The sequence below is a fragment of the Pezoporus occidentalis genome, unplaced genomic scaffold (assembly GCF_034315485.1).
Source record: "Pezoporus occidentalis ecotype Australia unplaced genomic scaffold, CSIRO_AGI_Poc_V1 ctg353, whole genome shotgun sequence".
Lineage (NCBI taxonomy): Eukaryota > Metazoa > Chordata > Aves > Psittaciformes > Psittacidae > Pezoporus > Pezoporus occidentalis.
In genome coordinates this window covers 99,825-113,008 of record NW_026915516.1, presented here as the reverse complement: position 1 = coordinate 113,008, position 13,184 = coordinate 99,825, and the positions used below count along the sequence as shown (strand labels likewise).

Here is a 13,184-nt window from a genome sequence, read left to right as displayed (position 1 = left end):
TAAAAACCTATCTCCATTCTTAGAAGGATCTTTATCAAAATTATAATAGCTACAACTGGTACCTATCTAAAATTTGAGAAATATTACACTTGTTTTAAAGTGCTACAATTTAGCAGTAAAACTGGAACCGAGACCAAGAAAACAACCATTACAATGAAAAAAAAAAAAAAAAAAGGTTTTAAGAATTAATACAATTAATTACATTCTCAGTGGTCTGAATGGAAAATGCAAGACAGACAAATTGCAATACAGGGACACGCAGAATATATACATCAGAAGCTAAAAAAAAAAGGAAAAAAAAAAAACTTACCTTAACACCCTGAATAAGACCATTCATTAAAAATGTATGATGGGAAAATGTTTCATGTAAGACCTGATGGGGAAAAAAGGATTACCTAAATCAGAAGAGACAGGAGAAAGTTGACACAAAGTTTAAATTTTATTTATAAAACATGGTAACTCTATTGGGACTTGTTAAGAAAATATGTTATTCCAGAATTACACTCTTATTTGTCTTTGGAAGAACATACTGACAAGGTTTATTATCAATTTACTGGCAAAAATTCCTCTGCTGGCACAGACGGCACTATACTGCAGAGACAGTTTGGTTTGGGTTACTCTGATCAGAAAGGGATCAATTTAAGCAAAAGGTAGCTCCATGTGGTATAAATAACAATTTGAGGCAGAGAATTCCTTCAAAATGTTGACTCAATCACTGTTACTAATGAGTGAAAATGGGAGTCAACTAACTTACTCTGTCAAGAAAAAAACAGCACTATACTCACAACTGCCTAAAAAGGCACTGTGCAAACTGTTTCTGTATGAATTGCAGATATACAATAGTCAAACAGTTAGAAACACTTCTAATGAACAAGTAGATGCTTATAAATACTAGCAACAGTTCTGAGCATTTCATGTATCCTTTAACTACAGCTATGAATTCAGTTAAGGTGCTTTACCAGCAGTCTTAATTCAAGGGCAAGCACGTTAATCTATACTAAACAGATTTACCATAAATATGCAAGAGAGTTAAAAGGCCTCACACTTGCTATTGTGTGGATTAAAAAAATTATTGCAATAATTAAAGCATGTATGCACACACACTCCAAATACATTTGCTCATTTTATCTATAGGTAAGTGGCAACTACGATGAATATTACTGACAGAGAGAGAGAGAGAGAGACAGAAATCCACTAGCCTAAAAAACACAATACTTCAGTATCATTGAGAAAGATCAGCATAATTTTTCAAGGATGACTAAGATTCTGAAATGATAGGGTTTAATAATGATTATCGTTCCCATGCTAACTGCTGGTCAGACCATTCAGCTTATTAAGAGCTCTATTTACTTCTGATCTCATCTTCAATTTAAAAGAATTTTGCACCTCTAGAAAAAAAGTCAGGGCTCATATTAGAAAACAAGCAGATGTATTCCTAGTCAGGGGAAAAAATAAAAGTAAAAATTAAAAAAAAAAAAAAAAAAGGGGCAAGCAGAAAGTTTGCAGTGTCAAGTCTAACTATCCTAATTATCATTCTGTAAAGTGTTTTCCAGTATTTTTCCTAGAACACAACCACTGCTGATGATGGTTCAAGCTTTTGAGATTAATTTCTGTCACATTACAGACAAAAGAAATGCAAGTTGACAAACTATCAAAGAGAACTGCCTTACTCAAGTGCTACTGATAGAAATCGTATTATAGCATCATAGACTGGTTTGGGTTGGAAGGGAGCTTAAAGATCACCTATTTCCAAACCCTGGCCATGAGCAGGGGCACCTTCCACTACACCAGGCTGCTCAAAGCCCCATCCAGCCTGGCCTTTGAACACTTTCAGGGATGGGATGCGGCAGCCACAGCTTCTCAAGACAACATGTGCGTATTCATAAAAAGATTACATTGAAGACACAATATGCCATTAAGTGATTAATATTTCTAATGGTGATTTACTAATAGTGGCTTACAAGTCCACAAATAAGATGAATGAGCATAAGCTTTGTGCAGTCTGTGCCCAAAATAACCTTTGTGTGCTTACAAACACTTTTAAACACCTCTTCTCCAAGTATAGTGTCATGTAACAATTATATGCAACAGTAACAGCTTTGCTAACAGATGTTAAAAAAATTACAGTCTCAGCTATCATAAAATAAATAGTTTATTTTGAGAATGCACAATATTTTAATCTAATTTAATGTTGACAATGACCGGGAGAATCACAACCACAAAAAAACTGAATGATCATGAGCACTGACTGACAGGCCAGACATTTCCACTTCTGCTCTTCCCACCAGACAAACCTCCTAGAACAAAAGTGGGCAGATGGCAGTTCCAATGATGAACTTTGCTCATAGGAAAGTTCTGAATGACTTCTAATGCAGCTGACCCATCAGCAGGCCAAGGTAAGTTACATTACATGACAGAAGGGTGAAAGTATCAAACCAGATTTGAAATTATTTAAAACAAAGAGCAGCCTTTCAGTGTGTGCAAAGCTGATTACAACTAATGATGATCACCCCCATGATCAAAGAAGATATTTACACCTGTGGAAGGCAAGTTACACTATTATATGTAATTCGGTGTTTTAAATTAAGTTTTTGATACAATGTAACAGCCTCCAAAGTATTCAAGACCTGGTAAAACAGAAACACAACTTGTTCAAAATACTGGACATTCAAGACCACAACTGTACGGAATCCACATATCTTCAGTCAAAGTAAGAATTTAGCTTTACATTAGAAGAATTTCATAACACTCCCATTAGACACAATACTAATTTCAAGAATTAACATTTCAGCTGCATGTGCCTAACAGTAAAAATTCATATGTAACTATTTCACTTGAAGTACATTATTGAAGAATCCATTTAACAATTCTATTAAGGTGGGGTGTTTTCTTTAAGACTGTGCAGGAATTATTATTGGCACATTATTCTTTCAAATGAGAAGTGTCAAGCTTGAGCAACTTCAGCATTTTGCTTAAGGAAAAAAAGGAAAGAAAACAAAAGAAACAAGAACAACCACCCAGTAAGCTTCCCCATATTATGACACTGGCAAGATAGTGTGACAGGATGGTCACTTAGTGAGACATCTTCATTTTGGAAATCTGTTAACCATTTATATGAACTTCATTATTAAGCTATGTTAAAAAAGATCAGTGATTGTCTTTACGAAGGGTAGACAAACACCTCTCAAAAATTAGGTAATTATTTTATATGGAGTTTGGAGAAGAAAAATTAACTCAAAGACCTTTTAATCCCATAAAACCTTGCCTGTCTTGTATTCAAAGTGCTCTCAGATATTATTTGATGAAAAATTGGACTAATAGACTTTTGATGACTTCTCTCAGGCAGTCCTGATTTTAACTAACAATACCCATTTCTTCAGGCTTCATATCCTATTACCAAACTGCATTCCAGAACAGATTAAATACTTACATAATCCACTTCTTATATAAAAGCCTTTACATTTTAGTTCAAGTTATATGCTTGCAAAATAGCCAGCCCACAACAGTGTAACGCAGTTAACTATGGAATGCATATATTATTCAATTGTTATGACTGAAAGACGAACTGAATCACAGTCTTAAAAAAAAACAGAATTTCCAAAGAATATTTACATCAATAAACTGGTATTACCCTAAAAATCAAATAAAAATCAGTAAGTATTACAGCTAATTTATTTTTTTTTACTATCTTTTAGTCTTTCAGCAGTTCAAATCTCAGCTGTAATATACTAGTATTGCACAGTGTTCAATGTGGAGACTCCTGGAATTCAGTTAAAGAGGTAAGCAGAAAATGTAAAACAAATTAAAACCGCAATTCTTAGGAATTAGTAAATTAATTTTTGTCATTATTGTCAAGAAGATAGCTGATCAGTGATACTTACTGTTAGCATTGGAGTTGTCAAGAGCCCCCAGGCAAAGAATTCTAGAAATATGACCACCACCGCATGGTACACACTTGGCCGACTAATACCATGTTGCTATGAAAGAAAAACACATGCAGTGGTTTGTAAACATCCAGCTAGTTACATGTGCAAAGATCTCTTGGAAACAGCCAGCTCTCAGAATGACCTATTACCAAGCCCTTGGGAACCCTAATAAGTCAAACACGGGTGAAGAGTTATTACAGAGCAACAAAAGAACTCCAGAAAACTTAAGAACATTTGTTCCCTCAAATGCTTGCTGATTGAAGAGAACTATATTCCCAGTTCCTGATACTGCCCTGTACTGCTCAAACCTCCAGTGTGCCTTCAGACTTCATCTTCCCTTGAGTACTATTCACAACCTTCCACAGCAGCGTGACAAATGGTGTAACTCTCCCTGCTATCTCCACAAATGACAATGAAACAGACCTCCTTTATGAAGATCACTGTTACAACAAAATTACAACAATATACATAATCATAAGAGCTGTAGTTTTTGCATTTGAAACTGCACAAGTATAAAAAAATAAGGGGCGGCTTATGCCATCTGTACAACTGCTTTCTGCTAACTGCTGACCTACACTTGTGTGCGCCTACACACTAGAGGCCCAGGAGCTATTCTGCTCGTGAACAAGTAATCCCATAAGAATTAGCAAGACATGGAAGTGCTTATGATGCTTGGCATGCTGTGAAACTGCTTCTGTTCAAGACCCAAGGACTGGATCCCAGGTAAGAAGAGATCTGGAATCAAGCATCAAGTTATTGTCAAGAAAATAGCTTATAATTGATCGTATACACAGCCTGCACCACTGATAAGAAAGCAATAAAAACTCATCTTAAAATCAAAGAGCTTTCTAAAAATATTTATACTTCCTTTTAAGACGGAAGTATCCCAGAAGTAATAGACTTGGCTCATTTCTATATTGAGAAAATACTTCACAACAGAACACAACAGCATGCAATCTACATACAGAACTTAAGACAGACATGAAAAATTGTTATAAACTTGAAGCACAAAGAGCTCCAGGCTTCCAGAACTAGACAATATGGGGACGACCAACTGAATTCTTCATGATTAAAAAGATTTAAACAGAATTTCAGAAATAGCGCAGATTCGGTAAAATACAAATTGCTTTCATCATCCCCATCCCCAAAATTTTAAAGCTTTAATGTTAAAAATTAAGTGCCTTCAGGAAAAATTTAAAAACCTGTTATGGGCCTATCTTCTATCCACACAGATCATCTTTAAATGGCAGCCCAGTGTGTGGGCTGAGAAACTACGTATGAACATTAGAATCCCTTTCAAATGCAGCTGCTCATCAAGCTATTATACTTGCATAATCAATAATGAGCAAAACATTACATAATTTCAAATGCTTAACAATAAAAGTTTAAGGCCATCATTATAAAATCTGAAGTTCTAACAAAATATCCACTATTTCTCCAACTTTCCACTTCCATACTCTTCACTGACACCCAATTCTTAAAAACATTTCTGCTGCTTTAATTAGAGGCAAAACAAACCCCAAAGTTAATCTGAAGATAACAAGGAAAACTACTGGGATGCAATACAAAGGTTTTTTTTTGAAGCAGAACACAGCTGTTGAACATTAATAAACCCATGAGGAGTTGTCAAGATCATAAATCCAGCTGGCGAGGAATTGCTCATAGAAAAGAGGAAAAAAAAAAAAAAATCACAATACAGTATCAATAAGAATAGACATTTTAAAGATTTAAAGATCACCCTAAAACATGCCACCCCAAGACAGTTTTATACTAGTCCCAGATCTTCAGAGCAAAACTAGAATTAACAGTATTCATTTATTCACACCACTTTTAGGTAACTATTTATCTGTTAATTCAAATCTGTAATTTAACAATTAAAGTTGTCTGAATGGCGGTCAAAGCATCCTAACATCCAATTTCAAACATGCTTACTGGCTGTTGGAAGGAATGTACTTATTCCCGGGGATTTAAAAAAAAAAAAAAAAAAAGAATAAAATAAAGAAAAAAAATCACCACACAAAAAACACAAGCAAACAAAACCACTTTCTAACTACTCTGAAATCCCCCAGAGTGCAGAAGACTCTACTGGATAAACACAGCACGCTTTTTTGGCCACAGAGGTGCACACAGACACCCTCAAACAGTCCCAGTACCCAACCAGAAAAGTTCCAGGCAAGCTGCTCACGCCTCACCACTGATCCTGCCCTGAGGAGAAAGAGATCTCTTTGAAGCGCCTTTTCAGTCGAATAATTCTGTTATTTCTGGGGCAGATAACAACCAAACTCAAGCTGAACTTCTGAAGAGACAATCACAGGAACTTGCCCTCCACACCCTCCTCTGGGAAATTCTTTCCCACCAGGCAGTAGGGTCTCTCAGGAGAGCCTGCTAGTTGCTTGTTCTACTTCCAGTACACAAACAACTTTGCAAACAGCACTCACAGTCCTTCCATAGTATGCAAACCAACATTCAAGTGATCAAGTATGAAGTTTTCTTACTTTAGTTTTTAAAAGCATCTTCAGAACCATTCTCCCACTACACAAGTTAATTGCCACAAGTACTTTTAATTTACAGAGCAACCTGCGCTGCAGTTCACTCTGTCAACTCCAAAGTTTTCAAGAAATCAAAGAACTGAACAGAATCAGTAAAACATGTTGAGAAACATGCATGAATCATTCATACATAAACCCTGAAGTTCATGCCAAACCATAAAGCGCATTCCCTTTCCACATTTACATTCACTGTTCTTTCCTTAGTTTCTCCCTCAAATTATACTTCAAATGCACTTTTCCTACTATGCATCACTACATCACTATTTTATCATTTTAGCTGATTCTACCACAAATATATTACACTACCAAACTGTCTCACTGCATTATGGATACTCTTTTCTCTCACATGTTACCCAGGTAGTTCTCTAGGCATACTGCATATTCATCTCTTTCTATTGCCTATTGTGTTTAATTTTCGAACTGAAGTATTTAGGAACCACCCTAATTCCAGCTGTTCCCCATGAATGACTCATTTACTGGAACCGGCAAGAATTCACTCAAATGCAAAAAGCACCCAGAAGACCGTAGCTGCTTTTGTCACACTAAGTAACCACCAAAGTGATAATGTGTATAAACTGCAGCCTCAGACATGTAATTTCTATGCAGTGGAAAATACACTGAACACAAGTGAAAGTACTCTCCAGTCCAGCACAGGCTTTAGCATTTCAGATGTGCTTTGTAAGCTAGAACATAAATCATAAACAATTCAGCTTATGCATTGTCCAAACTTGTATTTCAGTTTGCAAAAGAAATACCTTAAGCAGATTTGTATCTGGACAGCAAGATAATGATGAGCTCTCCCAAGAAAAAGCTAGGCTAAATCATATTACACAGGACTAGAGTATCAGAACAACTCATTCAAAATGAAAAAGCCTGCACAGATTTTGTAAATGGACTGTGCCTTAAAAAATTCCTGGAGTTCTCAAAAAAGCATGCATGGATAAAAGAGGGCACATTAATAAGCCTTCTGAGAATTCAAGTAAACATACTGAAGGACCCTCACCAAACGCTCTTAAAAAAACAGAAAAAATAAACAAAACCAAACAACCCACAAACTAAGCAACCAAACCTAATCTGTTTCCACAACTGAGGAAAGTTACCAGATGAGTCCCAGTGCCCTGTCCCAATGCTTGTGTAGTTCAACGTATTCATAACCAAGCTGGAAAAAAGCTGAAAGCAAAGTAACAGCGTTCACTGATGACAAAAACCAATTCACATTAGAAAAGTTATATGGTAATAGTGAAGAACATCAGAAGCTGACGGAATCAGTAAAAAAATCTAAGTGGCAGATTAAAATTAATGTAGATAAATTTAACTAATGCAAACATGGAAAAAAAATTAATTCCACATACAGGATGACTATTATTTAGTAATGTGATCCTAGAGAAAACGGTTCCATGAAAGACACCAGTTTAGCAAGTGGCTGACAAAAAAGTATTCAAAGATCTACCATGTTAGAAAAAGTATTATCATTACATTGCTGCATAAACATGTGATATGCCTGTCCTAGCCCTCTGCTTCTGGTGTGCTAACCATTTTTATTAGATCTCCCTCTTATCCCATGACTGCTTGTTTTGTTCAGAAGCTTGAAGCAATACACATTGTTTAATAGCATATTTTACAGAAGCACAAGAGGCTCACAGAAGGACAAAGAACATTTGCTAAAGGTATAGAAGAATGCTGAAGTAAGCTCCTCCAAGCTATAGCTGAAACATCTGCAGAAAGATACAACTGGGATTTATAGAAATTGGAGGGACATGAAGGGCACGAAGAGAAAACAATTGTCACTGCCTTAAGCTAAAATACAAGAAAATTAGTAAAGTGGGACCAAACACACGAAGTCAAAATTGGAATGTCCTGTCGGTGCCCAAAACGTTTTGCCACTTTTTTTTTTTTTCTCCTGGGAACACATTCCTGTAAACTGGACAAGTTTAAGAAGCAGGATTCTGAAGAACATAAACATGAGAACACCATTTCTGCTTCAGTCTTTGAAGCTAAGGCCATCAAGGGTCCCAGAGACCAATCAAGCACCTCAGAGAACAATAACCATACACCCTGACACATTCTGAAAACTTCGCTTTAGACAGTACTGCATTGCCTAATTAAAACACTTACAGAAATAATATATAACCAGCATATTATGCTACACCCAATTGCCAGCTGATTTAAACATGGCTGAAGTTTTCTTCCTAAAATGTAGAGAGATGCATGACACTGAGAAGTAACTAAAAAGCACAGACTGCTTAGTTGATACACATGCTTCTCCATGGCACAGATAACTGCTCAAGCTCATTGCCCAGTGGTTAAGTTTGGATCTTCAGCACTAAAGTATCAAGCCCTATTTATACAATTAAATTTCTATTGCTCTAGCCTAGCATACTTTCTTCTAGACACAAAACTTTTCAGACTGCTAAAACATGGAGGATCAGTAACACAAACTTAGTACAGCTGAAGTGCCCTCTTAGCATGAATATAAGCAAGAGAGATTTGGTTTTACAGAAAGCAGTTAATCACTCCTGGCAATGGTTCAGAGTTCAGACTCAGTGTTAATTTAACATGATGGGAAGATTCTGAATGACATTGGCAACCCTGAGAAGGCAACACAGTTTCTCTCTTATTATTCAGATTTAATAGGGAAAATATTTTTTGTGGGGGAAACAATACTGTTCCACAAAGGACTGGTGGAACAATACTGTTCCACCCAAACTGCCAACTTCAACAATGTACTTACTACTGGCAACTCAATTTCCAAGCCAAAAATTTAAAAAAAAATAACTTCATGGACTGAAAGGTGTTTTGGTAAAGTCTCATGACATTTAATCAAACTGCCTCAATTTCACCATGCTATGTCTTTCTTTGAAGCATTAAAAAGAAAAATAATAGCAGAAAGAGTAAAAACCTGTAATTCTGGTAAGTATATACCAGTTGTGCTCTGCTGTTTAAAACAGTTTAAGGCATACAGGCTGGCAAACTTCCAAGATATACAGTTCTGACCTTCAGAATGCATTCATTATGCTTCTAAAAAAAACACAGAGGTACTGGGCTTCACAACAGCTGAGGCATTTTACAGTGTCCAAGAACATGAAACTAATGTCTGGTTAATTCTCAAAGAGGTATATAGGTGTGTTTTATCCTCAGATACCCTATCTGGGGACTTCTCCCATAAGAGCACTTATTTAGATAGAACAGTATACTGTATTTTACTAGAAAGCTTCCCTACTATGGCATTATTTTACTGACAATAGGTTGCATAGAAATGAAGTACGTGGTATGAATATTCTGAGTGTCATGCTAAGTTCTATACTACCAGTGTTCATAATTCAGATAGAACAGATAGAACAAAATGTCCGTGGCATCATTACTTCAATTTCTGAAGCTCACTGAAATCAAAGTAACACAGCCAACAGAAACTGATTTGAGTGAAATTTACTTAAACATACTACTATTCTTATTAGTTTTGAGCCAGTAACTCAATTAATAAAAACTCATTTGCCTGGCATTTATATTTTAGTTCTTCACTTCAGTCAAGCCAATGTATTCAACAGAGTGAAGTTAGGTACAGATAAATGAACAAGATAGAAGCTTGCTACTCCTAAGCTGGAGGGCTAAAAAGTCTTGTGCAACCTGACAGACTTGGTTATACTCTTTCACACTGTCCTACTATTCGGTGTGACAGAAGAATCAGAATAAAAATTAAAACATCCTTCACAGAGCAAAGAAGTGGCTCACCCAAATGACATTTCTTTATTTCCTTCTTTGTCAGCAGCCCAAAGGGCAAGCTTCTACTTTCAAATGTCAAGGATGGACTCCCACTGATATCAAAGAGATCTCTACAGTTACATACAAAGCCATGACCCAGCCCCTCATATTTTACTTTGTATAAGCTCTTTCAATAAAGTCTAGTTAGAGTCCTAGCAGTATGACAGCCACATGAGAATCACAGGGAGGTGCAGAAGTGCAGTAACAAAGTAAGAAACAGACTGCTCAGTCAGGAATTGTGAAGCAGACCTTATAATTGCATTACTGCTATATTAATGTACAGAAGATAAGATTAAAGTTCCATGTCCTTCACTCTGGTAGGAGATGCATTACAGGAACATGAAGTCCCTTAAGGGTACAACTAGAAGGGAGGGGAGAACAAAATCTGAAATCATTTTATAATGATAAAATTTTCTACTAAAATTTTCAAACTGACAAACCATCATATTTTAAGTACTTAAAAGTCTTATTTTAATCCATCATATTTTAAGTACTTAAAAGTCTTATTTTAATCCTTAATCCAACTTCAGTAAACATTCCATACTTTAATAAAAAACGCAGGTTAGTGCCTCTGTCACTTACAGGTTTTTTCTCCATTTGAGTTTCACTTTTCAAAGTTAGAGAAAGAAATCAAAGTTGCTTGATTTTTTTAAAACTTATCTACCCATACCCTCCATTTCCTATTCTCTGTTAATATTTAAATAAATTTGTCTGGTTTTCCTTTACACAATGACTGCATCATCTTTACTGCTTCCACCCCATCATCCATGTCGATAAAAATGAAAACTTACATTTTTTAACTAAAAAGTTAACAGGCTTCTTCTAGAGTTACTTTCCTATTCAGTCTTAAGACTGTCTTCCTGTATCTTACAGTAAAGTAACAGTATCTTACGTACCTACCGTTATAAACAGGAGAGTACACAAACCTAGAACAACAAATACACCATACAGCATACATCAGTCACACTTCTTGAAGAAGTCCAGCCTGCTTTTTGGAAGGCATAACCATTTCTAAAAGAGAACTGAAAGACTCAAATACAAAAGTGATCCTTTACAGATGTGCAGCAGATACTTTGTAATTAACTTACACAAAATAACTTGACTAATGAATTCCATAGAACTTCTTTTGTTTTCAAATCTTCTGTGGGTTAACCACTTGTTAAAAGTACCTTAACCCCTTCATCAGAGATGAGTAAGGGAAAAAGAACCTACTGATATCAAATAGATGGGTTTCAATATTTATTTATTTATTTACATTTCTGAGGTTTAGTCATATCACCACATTAATGCTGTGCCATTAATTCTCAACTAAAGATATCATAAGTTCATTCACTTCACATTAACATAAAACAGTAAACTACTGCCTGTCCAATAGCAGAGATGCTTATCGTTGGGAGGTTAGGTGGCACAGGTAGCAGATGTTGGTTCCCTCACACAAACTTAACTTCCAGAACGAGCAGTACCTGCAGCATATCCGAGTCTGAGCAAACTAATACTAAATACATTATTCAGGAACACCCTAACATGAATGCAGTCTAACAAAAAATATTAATAGGTGGTAAGTCGGGTTGCAAATAAAATTTATGTGATTTCAACTTGCCAGAAGATTTATCACGGCAAGGCTTTGCCTAGTTTTCTGTCTGTACCCCTTCAAAACCCACATGTGACAGGATCATCCGTTTTGTTACTTCGCTGTTTTGTTACCCCTGGGTTCCTCTACTCCCATTCTGCGCTGGGATCACTGCCAACAAACAGGGTGGGCTGTATGATCTCTGATCCACGAAACAACTCACCTGTCCCCACCTACAACAGAAAGTTCAGGAGGTGTCATCTCAGATCGGTTTCAAAAGCACCTCATGGGCATGCACGCACAAAGTGGAAGGCCTAACCTACTCAAAAAACGTTTGCGCTCGGAAGTAATTACGGTTTGCTCCCACACAAACACAACTTCGGATGCTTTCAAGTGCACAGACCACCCCTTTCCAGCTCCTTTTATTTCCACAAAATCATATTAATGCTTAATGTGGTGGGAAGCAACGAAACGGAAAGAGCAGCAAGTTATTAAAACTGCGTGGCAACGATATGGTTTTAGTTCACCAAGAGGCACTTCGTAGAACTCCGAAGGAAATCTAAGCTTTACTTACAGGCATGTAAGTATTTGCATGTTTTAAAAGAAAGTTTATTTACAGCCATCTGCTCCCAGGCGTCGCCTCTGCCCGGGATGACCTAGCAACGAAACGTCGAAGCTAGCACAGACCCGGGGCTGGCACAGGAAGTGGAGCGGACGAAGGGGAACCCCGGGCCGGTCCGACCCCAGGTGCCGCCAAGTGCAGCCGGCAGGAACCCGGTGCCCCGCCGCACCCCAACTTCCAGAAGGCTTCCGGGACCGCGGGGACACCCGGACGCCGCTCTCGGGGGCAGCTGGCTCCCCACGGGTGGGGAGGCCCAGCGGGACAGGCCGGGTCGCTCTGCCCCCCGCAAATCCCATCGCCCCTAGCCCCGCCCCGCACTTACCGCGCCGCTGCTGCCCGCCTTCAGGCTGCCCCTCTTCACCAGCATGATGCGGCCGTCTCGCCCGGCGGCACCGCAGCCCTCCCTCGCCGCCTCCGCCTCCTCCTCCTCCGCCGCCGCTGCCTCCTCCTCTTCTTCCCCCCGGGCTGGATCTGGCGGCGGCTCCGGCTCGGGGTTCATCCCGCTCTCATCATCCTCCCGCAGCAGCGGCGCCCGAGGAGCGCCAGGGGCGGGGAGAGGCGGGGCAGGGAGGGTTGGAGGCCCCGCCCGCGCCGCGTGCACGGGGCACCGCCTCCGGGATCACGTGACCCCGCGGCACCGCCCCGGTCCGGCCGCGGAACTGCTCCCTAGCGGCCGGAAACCGCGCGAAAGCCTCTGGGGGAATGGTCGTCCGTCGAGCGTGTGGTGCGGCGGGCGCAAACCTGGCTGGGTCCTTTGC

General features: G+C 38.4%; 1 protein-coding gene across 1 annotated transcript in view; it reads right to left on the bottom strand.

The window, feature by feature from the left end:
- LOC134169712 (hippocampus abundant transcript-like protein 1) overlaps positions 1-12,848 on the bottom strand; it is a 38,171-nt gene extending 25,323 nt beyond the window's left edge. The window contains 3 exon segments of the mRNA XM_062630491.1: positions 311-373; positions 3,882-3,977; positions 12,749-12,848. Coding sequence (XP_062486475.1) covers positions 311-373; positions 3,882-3,977; positions 12,749-12,793 — 204 coding nt within the window. The 5' untranslated portion in view covers positions 12,794-12,848.
- Between the last annotated feature and the right edge of the window lie 336 nt (positions 12,849-13,184).